At 43.3% G+C, this 22,835-nt stretch overlaps 1 protein-coding gene across 1 annotated transcript in view; it reads left to right on the forward strand.

Moving 5' to 3' along the window:
* The window catches only part of LOC134346919 (chloride channel protein ClC-Ka-like), a 122,548-nt gene extending 109,363 nt beyond the window's left edge, over positions 1-13,185 (forward strand). The window contains exon 23 of the mRNA XM_063048770.1: positions 11,621-13,185. Coding sequence (XP_062904840.1) covers positions 11,621-11,740 — 120 coding nt within the window. The 3' untranslated portion in view covers positions 11,741-13,185. The remainder of the gene's footprint in view (positions 1-11,620) is intronic.
* The last annotated feature ends 9,650 nt before the right edge of the window (positions 13,186-22,835 follow it).

Here is a 22,835-nt window from a genome sequence, read left to right on the forward strand (position 1 = left end):
TCCATCCCCAACAGTACTGTGCCTCAGTGTTATACAAATACAGACTTGCCCCACCAGACCGTACCCTGATGTTGTACAGTGACAAACCTGTCTCCACCAGTACTGTATCCCAGTGTTATATAGTGACAGACATGTCCCCATTGGTACTATACCCGTTTCCACCAGTACCGTACCCCGGTGTTATACAGTGACAGATCTGTCCCCACCTATACTGTACCCCAGTGATATATAGTGATAGACAAATCCACACCAGTACTGTTCCCGTGTTATACAGTGACAGATTCATCCCCTTCAGTACTGTACCCCAGTGTTAAACAATGCCACACCAGTCCCCACCGGGTACTGTACCCCATGCTATACTTTGACAGACTGGACGCCACCAGACAGTATGCTGGTGTTATACAGTGACAGACCCATCCCCCCCAGTACTGTATCCTCGTGTTATACAGTGTCAGACCATAGAAACATAGAAAACCTACAGCACAATACAGGCCCACAAAGCTGTGCCGAACATGTCCTTACCTTAGAACTACCTAGGCTTACTCATAGCCCTCTATTTTTCTAAGCTCCAGGTACCTATCCAGGAGTCTCTTAGAAGACCCTATCGTTTCCACCTCCACTACCACTGCTGGCAGTCCATTCCACACGCTCACCACGTTCTGTGTAAAAAAATTTACCCCTGACCATCTCTTCTGTACCTACTTCCAAGTACCGTAAAACTATGCCCTCTCATGCTATCCACTTCAGCCCTGGGATAAAGCCTCCGACTATCCATATGATCGATGCCTATCATTATCTTATACACCTCTATCAGGTCACCTCTCATCCTCCGTTGCTCCAAGGAGAAAAGGCCAAGTTCATTCAACCTATTCAAATAAGGCAACACCCTTGTAGATCTCCTCTGCACCCTTTCTATGGTTTCCACCTTCTTCCTGTAGTGAAGCGACCAGAATTGAGCACAGTATTCCAAGTGAGGTCTGACCAGGGTCCTATATAGCTGCAACATTACCTCTTGGCTCTTAATCTCAATCCCACGGTTGATGAAGGGAAATGCACTGCATGTCTTCTTAACCACAGAGTCAACCTGCGCTGCAGCTTTGAGTGTCCTGTGAACTCGGACCCCAAGATCCCTCTGATCCTCCACACTACCAAGAGTCTTACCATTAATGCTTTATTCTGCCATCATATTTGACCTACCAAAATGAACTACCTCACACTTATCTGGGTTGAACTCCATCTGCCACTTCTCAGCCCAGTTTTGCATCCTATCAATGTCCTGCTGTAACCTCTGACAGCCCTCCACACTATCCACAACACCCCAACCTTTGTGTCATAAGCAAATTTACTAACCCATCCCTCCACTTCCTCATCCAGGTCATTTATAAAAATCACGAAGAGTCCCAGAACAGATCCCTGAGGCACCCCACTGGTCACCAACCTCCATGCACAATATGACCCGTCTACAACCACTCTTTGCCTTCTGTGGGCAAGCCAGTTCTAGATCCACAAAGCAATGTCCCCTTGGATCCCATGTCTCCTTACTTTCTCAATAAACCTTGCATGGGGTACCTTAACAAATGCCTTGCTGAAATCCATATACACTACATCTATGGCTCTACCTTCATCAATATGTTTAGTCACATCTTCAAAAAATTCAATCAGGCTCATAAGGCACAACTTACCTTCGACAAAGCCATGCTGACTATTCTGAATCATATTATGCCTCTCTAAATGTTCATAAATCCTACCTCTCAGGATCTTCTCCATCAACTTACCAACCATTGAAGCAAGAATCACCGGTCTATGATTTCCTAGGTTATCTCTACTCCCTTTCTTGAATAAGGGAATAATATCCACAACCCCGCAATCCTCCGGAACCTCTCCCATCCTCACTGATGATGAGGATGATGATCATCGCCAGAGGCTCAGCAATCTCGTCCCTCGCTTCCCACAGTAGCCTAGGGTAAATCCCGTCCATAAGCTCTTCTTTTCTTCTTGACTAGATTTACCACAGCCATTGTACACCACGGTTCCTGTACCCTACCATCCTTACCCTTATTAGAACTTACCTATGCAGAACTCCTCACAAATATCCCCTGAACATTTGCCACATTTCTTCCATACATTTCCCTGAGAACATCTGTTTCCAATCCACACGAGTACTGTACCTGTGTTACACAGTACAGACACGTCCCCACCAGTACTCTACCCCGGTGTAATACAGTGACAGACCCATCCCCACCCATACTGTACCCCGTATTTATACTGTGACAGACCCATCCCCACCGGTACTGTGCCCAATGTTATATATTGACAGACATGTTCCCACCCATACTGTATGCCAGTGTTATATAGTGACAGACACATCCCCACCATTTCTGTACCCAGTGTTATACAGTGACAGACCTGTCCCCACCAGTACTGTGCCCCAATATTATGCAGGGACAGACCCATCCCCACCAGTTCTGTGCCCCAGTGTGATGCAGTGACAGACCCATCCCTACCGGTACTGTACCCCAGTGTTATATAGTGACAGATCTGTCCCCACCAGTACTGTGCCCCAGTGTTATACCGTGCCTGACTCATCCCCACCAGTACTGTACCCCGGTGTTATACAGTGACAGTCCCATCCCACCAATACCATAACCTAGTGTTATACAGTGACAGACACATCCCCACTGGTACTGTGCCCAAGTGTTATACAGTGACAGACCCATCCCCACCGGTACCATGACTCAGTACTATACACATCAATATTCTTCCACCACCTCACCTGTACAGTGGGGACCTTGTTTTGCCAAAATTATTCATTCCATTAAATATGATTCCATAGAAAAGTACGTTATTCACATGTGATGGAATCACAAGGCACTGCTTTAAATATTTACTGTCAATAGATTCACATTTTATTCTGGTACCTTCATCTTGTTATGAAAACACCACGTGACGTCTGAACACTCGCCTGTTGTGTAAACAGAGAGACTGTCAGGCACAGGATAGGGAGTTACACAGCAATCACCTAGTCAGTCCTTGTACCAGTCACACTCTGTTCCCAAATGTTCCAGTATGCACGCACAGGACTTTCTCCTTGTCTGCAACACTTCGCTATGTATAGGTCTTGCAGGAGGGCTAGCATGTATTGGATGGGCCACATATTCTTTATGAAGTTTTTTCAGTTGCATAAAGAATAAAAGGGAGGTGAGAGTTAATATTGGACTACTGAAAAATGATACTGCTGAAGTAGTAATGGGGAACAAAGAAATGGCAGATGAACTTAATAAGTACTTTGCTTTAGTCTTCACTATGGAAGACACTAGCAGTGTGCCAGAGGTCCATGAGTGTCAGGGAGCAGGAGTGAGTGCCATTGCTATTACAAAGGAAATAATGCTAGGCAAACTGAAAGGTCTTAAGGTGGATAAGTCACCTGGACCAGATGGACTACATCCCAGAGTCCTGAGAGAAGTTGCTAAAGAGATAACGGATGCATTGGTCATGATCTTTCAAGAGTCACTTGATTCTGGCATGGTCCCACAGGACTGGAAAATTGCAAATGTCACTCCACTATTTAAGAAGGGAAGAAGACAAGCGAGAGGAAATTATAGGCCAGTTAGCCTAACTTTGGTGGTTGGGAAAGTGTTGGAGTCTATTATTAAGGACGAGGTTTCGGGGTGCTTGGAGACTAATGAAAAAATAAGTCAAAGTCAGCATGGTTTCTGTAAAGGGAAATCTTGTCTGACAAATTTGTTAGAATTCTTTGAGGAGCAGCACAGTGGTGTACTGGTTAACACACAATGCTTTACAGTACCAGTGAATCGGGATCAACTCCCACCACTGCCTGTAAAGATGTTCTCACCCTGACCACGTAGGTTTCCTCCGGGTGCTCCGGTTTCTATCCACAGTCCAAAGACGTACTAGTTGCTAGGTTAATTGGTCATTGTAAATCATCCCCTGGTTAGGCTGGGATTAAATCGGGGGATTGCTGGATGGTGCAGCTCGAAGGGCTGGAAGGGCCTGTTCTATGCTGTACCTCAATAAATAAATAAATAAAGTAACAAGCAGGGTGGACAAAGGAGAGACAGTGGATGTCATTTACTTAGATTTTCAGAAGGCATTCGATAAGGTACCTCACATGAGGCTGCTTAACAAGATAAAATCCCATGGTGCTGCAGGAAAGATACTAGCATGGATAGAGGAATGGCTGGCAGGCGGGAGGCAGTGAGTGGGAATAAAGGGGACCTTTTCTGGTTGGCTGCTGGTGACTAGTGGAGTTCCTCTGGGGTCAGTATTGGGACCGCTACTTTTCACATTGCTTGTCAAGGATTTGAATAATGGAATTGATGGCTTTGTGGCAAAGTTTGCGGACGATATGAAGATAAGTGGAGGGGCAGGTATTGCTGAGGAAACAATGCGTTTACAGAACTTAGACAAATTGGAAGAATGGGCAAAAAAGTGGCAGATGGAATACAGCGTAGGGAAATGTATGAAAATGCATTTTGGTTAAAGGAACAATAGTACAGACTATTGTCTAAATGGGAGAAGTTTCAAACATCAGAGGTGCACAGGGATTTAGGAGTCCTTGTGCAAGACTCCCAGAAGGTTAATTTACAGGTGGAGTCTGTGGTAAAGAAGGCAAATACAATGTTGGCATTATTTTCAAGGTGAATAGAATGTAAAAACAAGGAGATGATGCTGAAGCTTTCTAAGACACCAGTCAGTCTGTACTTGGAGTATTGTCAGCAGCATTGGGCCTCTTATGTCAGAAAGGATGTATTGTCATTGGAGAGAGTCCAAAGGAGGTTCACGAGGATGATTCCAGGAATGAAGGGGTTAGCGTATGAGGAGTATTTGGCAGTTTTGGGCCTGAACTCACTGGAATTTAGAAGAATGTGTGGGGATCTTATTGAAACCTACCATCTCAAGAATCCTTGGAGCCTCCATTTTCCTTCCACACTACCTTCACTGAATATTCCCTCCTCTGACAGCACCAACTCTCCTCTCCTTTCTGATCCCAGCTCTAATCTCTGCTGTGTCTTCACTATTCCCTCCAGCCTTCCCCTCTCTGAGGCAGAGTATTCTGCCCTCAGCAAGGGGATCTTTGTCCCCTTCCATCCACTTCTCAGTGAGTCCCATGTCTGCTGTGAAGCCAATTTTTTCTGCTGTTGCCTCCATCTCCAAGCTCACTTCCTTGGCCAGAAGTCCCCACCCTGTACTAATGACCCCTTCTCCTGTCTCCAACCCTCCTCCTCTTTGTGGACAACAGTCTGGTTCCCTGCCTATTCTGGATCTTCCATCTCAAACTGCCAATGAGTCACCAGCTGGCTCAACTTCAAAACTCCTCACTCCTCCTCCAAACTTATCCCCTCTGAAGTCACTGCCCCCCATTCTGTACTCACCAAATCCAATCTTAATTTACCATCAGATCCACAGACAAACGGACTGCTATTGTAGTCTGGCGTTTTCCCTTCTACCTTTCTGAGGCCGGGAGGCAACTCTCAGACACCTACTCATACCTACTCCTTGAAGTGGACCCCACTCTAGACCATCAGAAAATTGTTTCTGACACCATTGCTAACCTCATCAACTATGGAGAACTCCACCAAACTCATAGTTCCCTTACCCCAAATGGCTTATTTCAACCTTCGACTCAAGCTCCACAAACCTGCCCACTCCTGCCCCACTGAACTCACGCCATCATACCTCGACTCCATTCTGTCCCCCTTGGTTCAGTCCCTTCCCACCAACACTACTGACACTTCACACGCTCTCAATCTCCTCAACAACTTTCAGTTCCTGGCCTGACTGCCTCATTTCCTCCATGGATGTCCAATCCCTATACACTTCTATCTCCCATCAAGAAGGCCTTAAAGCTCTCCACTTCTCAATAAAAAAACCAACCACCTTTCCTCCACACTTCCTTCCTCCGTCTGGCAAAATTGGTCCTCACTTGCAACAATTTATCATTCAGCTCTTCCCACTCTCTCCAGACTCAAGGGGTGGCCATGGGCATCCCCATGGATCCCAGCTATGCCTGCTTTTTCATTGGCTATGGAGAAAAGTCCATGTTCCAAGCCTTCCACAGTAATGCTCTCCAACTCTTCCTCTGATACATCGATGATTGCATTGGTGCTGCTTCCTGCACCCATGCTAAGCTCATCAATTTCATCAACTTTGCCTCCAACTTCCACCCTGCCTTTACATTCATTTTGCCCATTTCTGACACCTCCCTCCCCTTTTTCAATCTTTCTGTCTCCATCTCTGGAAACAAACTGTCAACCGACATCTTTTATAAACCTACCGATTCCTATAGCTATCTTGACTGTACTTCTTCCTACCTTGAGTCCTTTTCTTAATTCCCTCAACTCCACTGAAAATGTTCCTAGAATGAGACTTTTCTTTCCGGGACATCAAAGATGGCTTCTTCCTTCAAAGCATGGGTTTTCCCTTCCTCTAGCATTGTTGCTGCCCTCAACTGCATCTCTCCCATTTCCTGGACATCTGTGCTCACCCTGTCTTCCCACTGCCCTCAACTACCTTCCCATGAGGCTCCACATTCTACACATCATTCTCTGAAACTTCCATCATCTTCACCGCGATCCTACCATCAAACACATCTTTACCTCCTCCGCCATTCTCCGTTTTCTCAGAGATCCCAATGGTTACCTTGCCCATTCATCTCTCCCCACTAATCGCCCTCCTGACCCATACCCCTGCAAACTACTGAAATGCTACACCTACCCACTTACCTCCTCCTTTACCTCCATTCAGGGCCCCAAACAGACCTTCCAGGTGAGGCTACACTTCATCTGTGAAACTGTTGGGGCTGTCTATTGTATCCAGTGCTCCCAATGCGGCCTCCTCTACACTGATGAAACCCAAACTAAACTGGGGAAATGTTTTGTCGACCACCTCTGCCCCATCCGCCAAAAGTGGAATTTCCCAGTGACCAACTATTTTAATTCCTATCCCATCCCCATTCTAACATGTCAGTCCATGGCCGTCGCTTTCGCTATGAAGAGGCCAATCTCAGGAAGGAGGAGCAGCACCTTATATTCTGTCTGGCTAGCCTCCAACTTGATGGCACGAATATCAATTTCTCCTTCCAGTAATTATTTTCCCCTGCCCCTTCCCTCTTACCTCTTCTCCTCACCTGTCAATCTTCTCCCTTTGATTCACTCTCCTCACCTATCAAGTTCCGTCCTCTCCAGGCCTTTACCACCTGGCTTCACCTGTCATTGTCTAGCTAGTCATCCTTCCACTCTCCTTGTCTTTTTATTCTGGCGCCTTCCCCTTCCTTTCCAGTCCTGAAGAACGGTCTCGGCCTGAAACATCGACTGTTTATCTATTTCTATAGATGCTGCCTGACCTGCTGAGTACTCTAGCATTTTGTATGTGTTGCTTTGGAGTTCCAGCCACTGCATAATCTCATGTGTTTAAGATGATATTGAATGGGGAGGCATCCCTCATTGAGAATGATAATATCCCATCAAGATGGACAGATCAGATGGATGTTGCTGATGTAGAGGTCACCAAGTCCAGCCTCAGAGATCACAGCCAAAGGATATAGGGGAGGTCATTTAGGAATCAACTGGCTGGCTGGTGGCATAGTGGTATCTGCACCAGGCTTCGAATGGTCCTGGCTTCTCATCCAGTCAGCTCCTTGCACGCTTTCCATCTATGCTGGGTTAAGTGTTGAGCTAGCAACTTGGCCTCATAAAAAAAACACAAAATGCTAAAAAAAAAATGGCAAGGTTGACACCCAATGTGGCACAAGGCAAGGAAAAAGAACCAGTTAGAAATAAAACAAGGAGAAATTTCTTCACCCAAAGAGGACGGTGAACAGGTGGATTTCTCTGCCACAGAAGAAAACAGAGGACAAATCATTCAGGAAGGGGGTAGATATGGTTCCAATTGGGGCGGCATGGTAGTGCCAAGCATCTTTTTGCTACATCTGTAACAAGCAACGATTAAGATCAGAGTGGATCAATCATATGTGCATATATTTTACTTGCTGCAGGAGAAGACTAGCACCACACCAGAGCAGGTGATAGTTTTGAAAGAAACAAACGCATAGTCACTCTTTTATACAAGTGTTATCTACCCGCACCAGTTCAAAGATGGGGTGCATTCTGTTAGTCTGCTTAATCTGTGTACTTCGCATTCTTCCAGTAATCGAATCCGCTCGTCTTTGTGCAGCTTGTCATCGGCATAATGTTGCACAAACACTATTATCAAAGCACTCTGGTACAATACAGGTTCCATTTTGTTACGAGTAAAGTAGATTCCCATGGTAGCATAGCAGTTAGCATGTCACTTTACAGCACCAGCAACCCTGGTTCAATTCCTGCTGCTGTCTGTAAGGAATTTGTATGTTCTCCCAGTGACCGCATAGGTTTGCTCAGAGAACTCTGGTTTCCACCCACAGTCCAAAGATGTAGTAGGTAAATTGGTCATTGAGTGCCGCAGGCTCATTGGGCTGGAAGGGCCCCTTACCATGCTAAATCTCTTAATAATAATAATTTCTAAAGAGATCAAGGGATGATGGGGAGAAGCTAGAACAGGGCACTGATGATAAAATATGAATACTCTGCGCTCACTCAAGAGTTTATTGGTTTCTTAAGCTAGGTAGATGGGTAAACTCCAGACCTGGTGTAGTTGTAGTTTGAAGGCAGTACTGTATTATTATTCAACAATGCGTTACAGTACGCAAGGAGACAGGGATTTTCTCAGAATTCTCATGAAAGATAGATTCAAATATTGATTAAACTTCCTTCGACTCGTAACAAAGTGCTTCTAATAGCGACAAAAGAAATAGCCGAACTGATGTTGAAGGTCAATTGCTTAGCAATGCATTAATAAGCAACGAACAATAGCTGTGAATTTACAAGTTAGCAGTGAGATCTAGTAATTAGAAATAAAATAACACAACAAATCGGGGAGTGGGGTACATAACAATGAGAGATAGAAAATTAAAAATCTGGAGACATAATGCTGTGACCTGAAGAAAGAATTGGGTTGGAGATGATTAATGATGACCTTTGGTAAGGAGCAATTGATTCGTGACACTGTTTCCATTACATAGGTGGAGGCAGGAGTCAGCTTAGAATAAATGGGGTGCTCCCATTTCCCCACACTTCCCAGGTTTAAGATTCAAGATTTCAATCTTAATTTAAGACTGCCCCGGGCTGTGGACTCTCTTTCGTTCTGAATGCTGTGGCTTGTTTTTATTGCTTTCACAGTTTATGTTTTCTCCCTCTGCGCGTTGGGTGTTAGTCTTTTTTGTAATGGGTTTTTTTGGGTTTCTTGTTTTTCGGCTGCCTGTAAGGAGACAAATCTTAAGGTTGTATAGTTTATACATACTTTGATAATAAATGCACTTTGTACTTTGAGGCTGGTGGGCTAATTGGCTGCTGTAAATTACCCCTAGTGTGTGGATGAGGGGAGGAATCTCGGTGGAGTGGATGGGTAAGTGAAAGAAATAAAACGGAATTAGTGTAATTTAGTGGTTCATGGTTGGCACACACTTGATGGGCTGAAAAGCCTGTTCCCATAGGATATTACTTTAACCTGGTAAAGTAGTTTATTATAAACATGAGAGCGTCTGCAGATGCTGGAAATCCAAAGCAACACACACAAAATGCTGCAGCAACTCAGTAGGTCAGGCAGCATCTATGGAAATGAATAAACTGTCGACATTTCAGTCCAAGGCCCTTCTTCAGGATAGGAAAGGAAGGGGGAAGATAGCAGAATAAAATGGTGGGGATGGGGAAGGAAGGAAGATAGCTGGAAGACGATAGGTGAAGCCAGGTGGGTGGGAAATGTAAAAGGCTGAAGAGGAAGGAATTGATTGGATAGGAGAGTGGACCATAAGAGAAAGAGAAGGAAGAGGGGATTCCACGGGGAGGAGAGAAAACGTGCTTGCTGCTTTACGGAGGCAGCAAGAAGTGAGGACACCGACCATGGATAGCCATGTGCTGAGCTGTGTCCACAACTCACTGCAGCCATTGCCACACATACCAAATGACAGCGAAACACTTTGTTATGCCGCCATCTATACAGATCATTTCACATTGGGGTAGGACGAGGTAAAACGGTAACAGAATGCAGAATGAAGTGTTACAGTTACAGAGAATGTAAAGTGCAGAGGTCACAACAGGATACATTGTGAAGTCAAGACTCCATCTTATTGTAAGACTGTAAGACCATAAGATATAGGAGCAGAATTAGGCCATTTGGCCCATCAAGCCTGCTTCACCATTCCATCATGGCTGATCCATTTCCCTCTCAGCCCCAGTCTCCTGCCTTCTCTCCGCATTGCTTCATGCCCTGACCAATCAAGAATCTATCAACTTCAACCTTAAATATACGCAATGATTTGGCCCCCACAGCTGCCTGAGGCAACCACAAGCTCACCACTCTCTGGCTAAATAAATTTCTCCTCATCTCCATTCCAAAAGGACACCCCTCTTTTCTGAGGCTGTGTCCACTGGTCCTAGGCTCCCCCACTATAGGAAATATCCTCTCCACATCCAGTCTATTGAGGCCTTTCTCCATATAATAGGTATCGATGAGATTCCCTCCTAATTTTTCTGAGTTCCAGTGAGTACGGTGCCAGAGTCATCAAACTCTCCCCATGTGGCAAGCCTTTCAATTCCGTAATCACTTTTGTGAACCTCTGTTGAACCCTCTCCAGTTTCAGCACATGCTTTCTAAGATAGGGGGCCCAAACCTGCTCACAATACTCCAAGTGAGGCCTCACCTGCGTCTTATGAAGCCTGAACATTACATGCTTTCTTTTATATTCTTGACATCTCCAACTGAATGTTAACATCGCACTTGCCTTCCTGTGGAAGACACTAGCAGTATGCCAAAAGTTCAAGAATATGAGGAGGCAGAAGTGAGTGAAGTTGCCGTTAATTGGGAGAAGGTGCTTGAGAAGCTGAAAGGTCTGAAGGTAGAGAAATCACCTGGTCCAGATGGTTTACACCCCAGCGTTCTGAAAGAGGTGGCTGAAGAGATTGTGGAGGCATTAGTGATGATCTTTCAAAAATCAATGGACCCAGTTCAATAGTGGGGTAGAGACATCCTTGAGCTCAGATGTTTGTACCTCCTGCCCGATGGGAGTGAGGAGAAGAGAAACTGTCCAGCACAGGTAGGCTCTCTGACGCGTAGACAAAGTCTGTGGAGGGGAACACACGCTAAATTGTGGGAGGAAGTCAGCCAGTTGAGCAGCATCTATGGAGGGGACGATGAAGGGTCTTGGCCTGAATCATAGACTGTTTATTCCCTTCCATAGATGCTGCCTAACCTGCTGAGCTCCTCCAGCATTTTGTGTGTGTTGCCTAGATTTCCAGCACTGGCAGCATCTTTTATCACCTGGTTTCCATGATGGTCTGGGTTTCTTGCCATCACGTGCAGAGCCGTTGCCATACTAGGTGTAATGCATCTGGATAGGGTGCTTTCTATGGTACATTGTTAAAAATTAGCGAGGGTCAACGGGGACATGCCAAATTTCTTTAAGGTTTGGATGGTGAGTCTTGACGGTGTTGAATGGTGAAGCAGGCCAAGCAGCCCATCCGTGCTCCCAATTTCTGCTTCTGTTCTCTGCTTGGTCCCTTTGCAGCTGAAGGCAGCGGTGGAGAGCTGTGTTAAGGGGACTCCGGCCAGCAATTGCCAGTCCAACGAGGGGGAGCTGTCCCAGAAGATCACCCTGATTGACAACGAGAGACCCAGAGGGAACTGAGAAGGAGAGGAAGGGGCCTTGGTGATTCGTGGCTCCTGGAATCTTACCTGCCTGCCTGACGCTGATTTATTGCGATGCATTTCAGCTTTGAGTAATCCTTCGTTGATGATCCCCATCTCCCTCCTGCCTCAGCTGAAAGATAGGTACCTTTTAGTTCATAGAACATAGGACAGTATAGCACAGAATAGGACCTTCAGCCCACAATGTTGTGCCGACCTTTTAACCTACTCCAAGATCAATCTAACCACTCCATCCCATAAAGCTCTCTTTCATCCATGTGCCCACTTAAGAGTCTCTTAAATCATGTTCAAGTGCAAGTTTAATTGTCATTCAACCATATATGAATACCCATGAATATAGCCAAATGAAACAGTGCTATTCCAGGGTCAGAGTGCAAAACTCTGTACCAACAGCACAAGGAACATATAGCAGATATAAGATAGCAGTAGAATACAATCACACAGAAAAATATAGTCCAAGTCCTTGACTCCATGAACGTTGCAGCAGTCTGTGGTTGAGAACAATGTAGCTTGTCTTCCACCGAGCAAACACTGGAGAGCAGTACCTGCGCCAGCAAGGATGCCGCGCCACATGGCTCCAACACCGACTCTAGCGACTCTCTCCTGGGTGGCTTCAAACAGGCAATGTCGCAGCTTGAGGTCTAGTCCTTGCTATGACCAAGGCCATGTTGCTCCCCCGCCATTCACCAATAAATCAGTTAACTGGACTTGCAGCATTCCACACCACCAGTGTCCAACGAGGTCTTCCAATCACAAGAAAGACGACCAGACAATCACTTGTCATCAGACTGCACACCTCCTTCGTGCACTGACTCTGATGCCTCTGTCGCAGCAGCAACATGGTTACACCAGGTTCAGTTCCTCAGCAACAAGCAACTCACTGATGGAATAGGCCTGCAATACTTTAAGTTCTTAATGTCCAGCAGGGTCTTGTGATCATAAAAAATACATTTAAAAAAAGACAATAACACCTTTGGTCAGCCCCGTAGAAACTGCCGTCTTCCTGGAAACATTCCTAATATCCCACCCCTGCCAGTGTGTTCCTTGCAATCAGCATTCTCTGTGTATAAAATCTATTTCTGACATTACCCCCATACTTTCCTCCAATCTACTTAAAAAGATTATCTCTCATATTAGCCATTGCTGCCCTGGGGAAAAGGTGTTGGCTGCCCACTCTACCTATGAATCTTCAAAGTTCAAAGTAAATTTATTATCAAAGTACATATATGTCACCATATACAGCCCTGAGATTCATTTTCTTGTGGGCATACTCATTAAGTCCAACAACCATAACAGAATCAACTTCGGCATTCAACCAGTGTGCAAAAGACTACGAACTGTGCAAATACACAAGAAGATAAGAAATAATAGTAATAAATAAACAAGAAATAAATATTGAGAACATGAGATGAAGAGTCCTTGAAAGTAAGTCCATTATTAGTTGTGGGACCATTTCAATGATGGGTTAAGTGAAGTTGAATGAAGTTATCCCCTTTGGTTCAAGAGCCTGATGGTTGAGGGTAATAACGGTTCCTGCACCTGATGCTGTGAGTCCTGAGGCTCCTGAACCTTCTTCCTGATGGTCGCAGCAAGAAGAGAGTATGACCTTGTTAATAGGGGTCCTGATGATGGATGCTGCTTATGTGCGACATCACTCCATGTAGATGTGCTCAGAGGTGGGGAGGCCATTATTCATGGTGGACTGGGCTGTATCCACTACTTTTTGTAGGATTTTCCATTCAAAGGCTTTGGTGTTTCCACACCAGGTGTATCACCTTATACTCCTCTGTCAAGCCACCACTCATACTCCTTCACTCCAAGGAGAAAGCCTTAACTTACTCATCCTTACCTCACAAGACATGTTCTCTAATCCAAGAAGCATCCTGATTAATCTCCTCCGCACCCTCTCTAAAGCTTCCATATCCTTCATATAATGGGGTGACCAGAATTGAACACAATACTCCAAGTGTGGTCTAACCAGACATTGCCTGAACACAGTGCCTTGACAAATGAAGGTCAGCACACCATACACTTTCTCAAACACTCTTATCAACTTGTGCAGCAACTTCAAAGGTTCAAAGGTCAAATTTAATGCCTTCATGTGTGGCTTAGCTACTAAACCCCAGCAGAACTGTTTCGACTGACAGGAGAAGGGGCAAAGGTGGGTTGCTGGAGCCATAAAACTCATTCGCTTTGGGCTGATGGGGTTCCTCAGCCGTGGTTGGCATCTCTGCTGGGAGAAGGAAATCGCTGATCTCAAACCTCCAGAGCCTTGTGGCTATACCCACTCTTGGGGAAGGCTTCAGAAGTAAACCCTGAGGGAAAAATCCAGAGCTGGAGTCCCTACATTGAGTTCAGTGCTGACTGGCAATTCCTGCTGGTACAACCTGTATCAGTCTCTGCCATTCATCAGATGCCCGGAGAGGGGGAAACAGCTTGCTCTCCGTATCATACTGCCCTGCCTTGTATACTTAGACAGCTGGGATGCAACATCCATGGTTGACCCTGACAAACAGAGACCTCAGATGGCAACAACCAGCAGAACAGATTTTGGGCTGTGTTTATTTGGTTCGGGAATACAGAGTTAAGAACAGACGCTTTGGCCAGTGATGGTGTGCCAAACTAATTAAACACCTAACTACAAACCCCCTACCTACACAACGTCCATATCCCTTCATTCTTTGTACATTCATGTGCCTGACTAAGAGGCTCTTCAATGCCTCTGTTTTATTTGCCTCCACCCAGGCAGCACATTCTAGGCACGGGGCATGGGATCCTCAATGTTTGCCTTAGAGCTTATAAGCCCTCATCTGAAACACGGAATCTGCAACCAAATGGCAATGCAGTCAGACAGCACAGAAACAGGTCGTTCGGCCCATCAACCCCACGGTTTCCCATCCATCCATCCAGTACCCCCTTTGACTTTCTGCCACAGCAATCCCCAACCACCGGGCCCCAAGCTGCGCTACCGGGCCGCGAGGAAATGATATGATTTGCGATACGAGTCAGCTGCACCTTTCCTCATTCCCTGTCACGCACTGTGGAGCTTGAACAAACGCGAGGTCATTACACACGCATCATCCGTGTCAGCGCGGGAAGGAGATCAACTCCTCCAGCTTGCAAATGACGGCAGGCTGAAAAGTATGTTGGATATAACGTCTCTGCCGGCATTCTGGATCAAAGTCAAGGCTAAATATCCTGAGATAGCCACGAAAGCACTGAAAATGTTGCTTCTATTTCCAACATTTTTCTGCGAAGCGGAGTTTTCTGCAATGAATGCAATGAAACCTAAGTTGCGGAATAGACTGGACATAAGGAACCCCCTTCGACTATCGCTGTCTCCCGTCACCCCTCGATAGGACCGTCTTGTTGCAGGGAAACAAGCCCAGGGCTCCCACTGATTCAGCGATATTGGTGTGTTGCAATGATTTTAAATATGCGCTGTGTGTTTAATATCCAAACCTTACTTAAAATGTTATGATGCTATTGACTTACTTATATAACCATATTTATATAACCTTACTTATTTACATAACCTTACTTATATAACCATATAACAATTACAGCACGGAAACAGGCCATCTCGGCCCTTCTAGTCCGTGCCAAACACTACTCTCACCTAGTCCCACCAACCTGCACTCAGCCCATAACCCTCCTTTCCTTTCCTGTCCATATACCTATCCAATTTTTCTTTAAATGGTAATATCGAACCTCCTCTACCACTTCTACTGGAAGTTCGTTCAACACTTACTTCAAGCTCTCCTGATAATTGACATCGCTATATTCATGCGAGGAAAATATGCGCTGTGTGTTTAATATTAAATTCGTTAGAGAAATCCTTTTAGAAACGAAATTGAGTGTATTAACCACTTATCACCTATATTGCGTTCTTGATTAACAGCCCCCCCCGCACAGAATCGCCAAAAACGGTTTGCAGAAAAAAAACGGCAGGTACACGCATGTGCACTAGTGCCCGCGCAAGGGTTCACGGTTATTGTAGTCTTTATCGGGGTAAACGCAACGTATTTGACAGCTACTCTTGTCCGTTGGCAACCCTACCCCCCGCCTAAGGGGTCGGTCGGTCTGCAAGAATATTGTCAATATTAAACCGGTCCGCAGTGCAAAAAAGGTTGGGGACCCCTGTTGTAAGGTACAGAGCAGATTTACTGGTGACACTTCAAATGTGATGCAGCAGGGAGTTCAGAAGCCTTTTGGCCTGAGAAAAGAAACTCTTTCCCATCCTTAAACACGAGGTCCTGACGAAGGGTCTCGGCCCGAAACGTCGACTGTACCTCTTCCTAGAGATGCTGCCTGGCCTGCTGTGTTCACCAGCAACTTTGATGTGTGTTGCTTGTTTCCCATCCTGACCATTCTTGTCTTTATTCTTGCGGACCGGCCGACCCGGGGACCTGTTGATTTTTTTCTGCAAATCGTTTTTAGCGATTCTGTTCGGGCGGGGGGGAGGGTAATCACAACCGGAATATAGGTGATAAGTGGCTAATACACTCAATTTCGTTTCTAAAAGGATTTCTCTAATTAACTTAATATTAAACACACAGCGCATATTTTCTTCGCATGAATATAGCGGTAAGTCAATTATCAGAGGAGCTTGAAGTAAGTGTTGAACGAACTTTCAGTAGAAGTGGTAGAGGAGGTTCGATATTATCATTTAAAAAAAATTGGATAGGAATATGGACAGGAAAGGAATGGAGGGTTATGGGCTGAGTGCAGGTTGGTGGGTCGTAGGTGACAGTAGCGTTCGGCACGGACTAGAAGGGCAGAGATGGCCTGTTTCCGTGCTGTAATTATTATATGGTTATATAAGTAAGTCAATAGCATCATAACATTTTAAGTAAGGTTTGGATATTAAACACACAGCTCATATTTTCCCCGTATGAACATATAAAATCATTGCAACACACCAATATCGCTGAATCAGTGGGAGCCCTGGGCTCGTTTCCCTGCAACAAGATGGTCCTATCGAGGGGTGATGGGAGACAGCAATACTCAAGGGGGGTTCCTTATGTCCAGTCTATTCCGCAATTTAGTTTTCGTTACATTCATTGCAGAAAATTCCACTTGGCAGAAAAATGTTGGAAATGAAAGTAACGTTTTCAGTGCTTTCGTGGCTATCTCAGGATATTTAGCCTTGACTTTGATCCAGAATGCCAGCAGAGATGTTGTGTCAAACATACTTTTCAGCCCGCCGCCATTCACGAACTCGAGGAGTTGATCTCCTTCCCACGCTGAAATGGATGACGCGTGTGTAATGACCTCGCATGCGTTGAAGCTCCACCGTGCATGACGGGGAATGAGGAAAGGTGCAGCTGACTCCTATCGCCAAATCATATTGTTTCCTCGCGGCCCGGTAGCACATGCTTTGCGGCCCAGTGGTTGGGGATCGCTGCCTTACAACCTTTAATTTATGCACTTTAGTTTGTCATTTATATATGTGTGATTCATCTGTAAATTTTATCCTTACCTTCATAAGTTATCGTGTGTTATGTGTACTACTGTGCTTTGTATCCTGGTTCAAAGAAACCTTGTCTTATTTCTATTGGCATTATGTAGTTAAAATAAACTTGATTTACAGTAAGCCCATTAATTCCCCCCAGATACGACCCCTCACCCACACACTAGAGGCCAATTAACCCACCAACTCTGTACGTTGTAGGATTGTGGGAGCACCTGGGGGAGACCCACGCAGCTACAGGGAGAAGGTGCAAACTCCACACACACACACACACACACACACAGCACCAGAGGCCAGAATCAAAACCCATTCATGGGAGCCGCAAAGCAAGGGCTCTGCCCTCTGCGCCACTGTACCCTGGTTTATTTTCATTGCCTGTTGTGCCACTGGCGTTTAGCGCAGCAAAGAAGGTCCTCTATTGTTCTTCGTTCATTGTGCCAGTAGCTTCCTCTCGGTTTTCACTGCTGTCAGCCATGCAGGTCCCAAGAATGCTATTGCACTGAGACGTAGATTCTTCATTGCAAGCAACACACACAAAAATGCTGGAGGAACTCAGCAGGCCAGACACACCTCGGCTCTAAATGATCCCCCCTTTATTTTCAAAACAAGATCCCTTGTTTGTGGCTCTTCTGTTCACAAATTTATCTCAGCAGCTACCAAGTCAAGACTAATATGTTTGAAGCACAGCATCCTCATTCTTCTAAAGGCCAAAGAATACAAACCTAAATCGTTCAGCCTTTAATAGAACAACCCTCTTTTCTTACGTATTATCCTGGTGAACATCCTTTGCAATGTGTCCAATGCCACCATGTTCTCTTTTCAGTAAGGCAGCCAACTCTGCACAGTATTTCAGGGATGATCTCACTGTAACAAAACCCTGGAGATGCATGAGATTGCAGATGCTGCAAGCTGGAGCTAAAAAGTATAACTACTAGAGGAACTCAGTCGGTCGATCAGCATGTGTAGATGGAAATGAGGCTTACCACTTCAAGTTGTGATCATGCATGAAGAGAGAGTGTAAAGGATAGATAACCAATATAAAGAAATTCAAAAGTTCGAAGTAAATTTTATTATCAAAATACATATGTATCACCATGTACAACCCTGAGACTCATTTTCCTGCGGGCAGACTCAGCAAATCTATAGAATAGTGACTATAAACAGGATTAATGAAAGATCAACCAGAGTGCAGAAGACAACAAACTGTCCAAATACAAATATAAATATATAGCAATAAATAATTAGAACATGAAATAATGAGAGATAAAGAGTTCTTAAAGTGAGACCATTAGTTTGGGCCATCTCAATGGATGAGCAAGTGAGAGTAGTTATCCCCTTTGGTTCAAAAGCCTGATGGTTGAGGAGTAGTGACAGTTTTTGACCTTGCGAGTCCTGAATCTTTTGTACCCCTGCCCGATGGCAGTAGAAAGAAAAGAGCATGGTCTGGGTGGTGGGGATTTCTGATTACGGATGTTGTTTTCATAGAAGAGCATTTCAAGTAGATTCACTCAATGATGGGAAGGGCTTTACTCATGATGTACTGAGCCAAATCCACTGCCTTTTGCAGGATTTTCTGTTCAAAGGCATTGGTGCTTCCATACCCCAGGTTTCAATAACTCATGACTCAGTGGGTCAAGGAGCACGGGGGGATACAAATGAATGGTTGCCATTTCAATTTGAGACCATGCGTCGGGGCGAACGCGTATGTACATAAAGGGTAGATAACCAGTATAAAGAAGCGAGAGGGAGCGGTGAAACAGAGGCTTGTTGGGGAGAGGGACAGAAAACACAGACAGAGTGGTCAGTAGCTTTGAATTCTATCATAGATCGCTTGCCTTTTTCGGGTTTCCGGGTGTGGGTGGGTGAGTTTAGAGTTAGGAGTTTTTTTCCCATTGGGTGGTTCCAGAGCATGCGTGTTTTTTTATGTGGCTGTATTCTTCTTCACCGCCATTTTTGATCATCCTGTATGTGTATAAAGTAGAATAAAATTATAGTATGGTATTTAAACTTTTTAATATAATAAGTTGGAAAGTACGTGGTTGGAATCATCCTATTAAATGAAAAAAGACTTTTTAAATTATTAACCGATTCCAACCCGATATAATTTTTGCTCAAGAGACACATATCAGGGCGGGAGATCAAAATACATTTTTTGGATGGTGGAATGGTTTGCAATTCCACTCTACTTCTCAGAGGAAAACAAAAGGCGTGTCTATTTTTATTAAACCTAATATATTTATTCAAGAGGATATTGAATCAGATTCTAATGGCAGATTTTTAATTGTTAAAGGAACGATCTGTAACAGAAAAGTTGTTTTGGTTCATTTGTATGGTCCTAACTTAGATGATCCTTTTTTTAAAAAGGTATTTGCTTTACTGCCTGATTTAAATGAATATATGCTGATATTGGGCGGGGATTTTTACTGCTGCTTAAATCCTATGATTGATAAGAGCTCAACCAATCAGCGACTTCCATATCGATCCGCGTCATTTATTAGTTCCTTTTTGATTGATTTTGTGTTGATTGATTTGTGGAGGTATCTTTATTCCGATAATAGAGAATATTCTTTCTTCTCACAAGTTTATAAAAAATATTCGAGGATCGATTATATTATAATCGATCCCCACCTCTTGCCTAGTGTTAAACTTGTGGATATGATGCCATTGCTATATTTGATCATGCGCCTCTGAGTTTGTCTTTTGAATTTGATGATGTCATTCTTGTCCGCCCACCTTGGCGTATGTCTCAGACATTATTGCAAAACTCTGACTTCGTCAGTTTCATTGAAACACAGATAAAAGGATTTTTTTCTTTTTAATGATATATGGGGTATGTCTAAATTAATTATATGAGATACATTTAAAGCATTTTTACGTAGTCAGATTATTTCTTATTCAGCTAAACTTAAAAAACAGACTAAAGCAGAATTAGATAGAATTTCAAAACAAATTAAAGATTTGGATAATATCTATGCAATTTCCCCCAATACTGATTTATTTAAACAAAGGGTGGAACTTCAATCATAATATAACCTGTTATTAACTCATCCCATTGAAGGATATTTGCTTAAATTAAAGAGCCAATTTTATATGTTTGGAGATAAAAATAATAAACTGCTTGCATCTCAATTAAAACTGGCTGAGCCAAAAGGCAAATCATGAAAATTCATAGGAAACATGGTACCTTGGCTCAGGAATATGAAGAAATTAATAAGATTTTTCAAGATTTTTACGCTGAACTTTATAAATCTCAATGTCCGTTAGATTCCTCTGGAATGAATGCTTTTTGACGAAAGATTGTTTTTCCTAAAATCTCGGTTGAGGATCAAAAAACTCTTAATGCTCAAATCACTGAAGCCGAAATTCATAAAGCTATTTTTTCAATGCAATCTGGTAAGTCCCTGGGACTTGATGGTTATCCTGTAGAATTTTATAAAAATTTTGGGAAGTTACTTTCTCTGTATATGTTGGAAATGTTTAAGGATTCTTTTGTGAAAAGTGACTTACCCTCTATTTTTTATGAGGCTTCTATTTCTTTAATTCTTAAAAAAGATTAAGATCCCACTGACTTTGCTTCATATAGACCTATTTCATTACTGAATGTCAATGCTAAGTTTCTGTCAAAGATAATGGCCAATCAGTTGGAGAATATTTTAGGTAAAATTATTTTTAAAGATCAAACAGGCTTTATAAAGGCTCGCTATTCTTTTTCAAATGTTTGGAGACTAACATTATATATACGTCCTCTCTTAAAACTCCACAATGTGTTGTATGTTTGGATGCTGAAAAAGCATTCGATCGAGTCGAATGGAAATATTTATTCAATGTTTTAGAGAAATTTGGTTTTGGTGCTAATTTTAATAATTGGATTAAAATGATATATAAAGCCCCTATTGCTACTGTTGTCACTAACAATTGTAGGTCTCCTTTTTGCAGCTTTCACAGGGGACAAGGCAAGGCTATCCATTAAGTCCTTTGTTGTTTAATTTAATATTAGAACCCCTTGCTATTGCTCTTCTTGAGGCTAAAAATATCCATGGGATTTTTGTGAATGAGACCATGCATAAGACCTCTCTTTACGCTGACGATTTATTCATTTATATATCTAATCCTGAAGAATCTATTCCTGCCTAGCTAAAATTATTTAATGAATTTGGAGGATTTTCAGGATATAAAATAAATTTTAGTAAAAATGAATTGTTTCCTTTAAATGATTCTGTCTCTATATATGATAATACTCCTTTTAAAGTCACAGACTCTTTTAGATATTTAGGTATTATAGTTACTAAAAAATATAAGGATCTTTATAAAGCCAATTGTTCCTTTAGTAGACTCTATGAAGTATTTATTTAGTAGATGGAGTCCACTTACATTTTCACTTGTTGGTCATATTCATTTAGTTAAAATGATGATTTTACCAAAATTTTTATATTTATTTCAGAACATTTTTTTTTGATTGGGAAATTTTTTGATTGGATTGATTCTATTATTTTATCTTTTATTTGGAATAATAAAAGACCAAGAATTAGTAAATGTCACTTACAAAAATTGAAAAAGAATGGAGATCTTGCTTTGCCTAATCTAGGAATGTATTATTGGCCTGTTAATGTGCGATACATGTCTTTTTTGGTTATATTAGGTTGATAAGAGTGATCGGCCAATTTGGGTAGACCTGGAAGTGAAAGTTGTAAAAGAGTTTTATTTAACCTGCTGATTGGGAGCTGCTTTACCTATGCAATTAGCTAAAATTGTTAATTTAAACCTATATCCTGTGATTAAGTATCCTTTACAAATTTGGCTCCAGTTCCACAATTTTTTTAATCTTAAAAAATTTAAACTTTGTAGTTTAATTTATCAAAATTACTTTTTTAAGCCTTCTTTGAGTGATCCAATATTTTTACTTTGGAAAAATAAAGGTATTAATTCTTTTTTGGATTTATTTAAAGAAGATAGATAGAAACATAGAAACATAGAAAATAGGTGCAGGAGTAGGCCATTCAGCCCTTTGAGCCTGCACCGCCATTCAGTATGATCATGGCTGATCATCCAACTCAGAACCCTGTACCAGCCTTCCCCCCGATACCCCCTGATCCCTTTAGCCACAAGGGCCATATCTAACTCCCTCTTAAGTATAGCCAATGAACTGGCCTCAACTGTTTCCTGTGGCAGAGAATTCCACAGATTCACCACTCTCTGTGTGAAGAAGTTTTTCCTAATCTCGGTCCTAAAAGGCTTCCCCTTTATCCTCAAACTGTGACCCCTCATTCTGGACTTCCCCAACACCGGGAACAATCTTCCAGCATCTAGCCTGTCCAATCCCTTTAGGATTTTATATGTTTCAATAAGATCCCCCCTCAATCTTCTAAATTCCAACGAGTATAAGCCTAGCCAATCCAGTCTTTCATCATTTGAAAGTCCTGCCATCCCAGGAATCAATCTGGTGAACCTTCTTTGTACTCCCTCTATGGCAAGGATGTCTTTCCTCAGATTAGGGGACCAAAACTGCACACAGTACTCCAGGTGTGGTCTCACCAAGGCCTTGTACGACTGCAGTAGTACCTCCCTGCTCCTGTACTCGAATCCTCTTGCTATGAATGCCAGC

Source organism: Mobula hypostoma, chromosome 5 (genome assembly GCF_963921235.1).
Source record: "Mobula hypostoma chromosome 5, sMobHyp1.1, whole genome shotgun sequence".
Taxonomy (NCBI): domain Eukaryota; kingdom Metazoa; phylum Chordata; class Chondrichthyes; order Myliobatiformes; family Myliobatidae; genus Mobula; species Mobula hypostoma.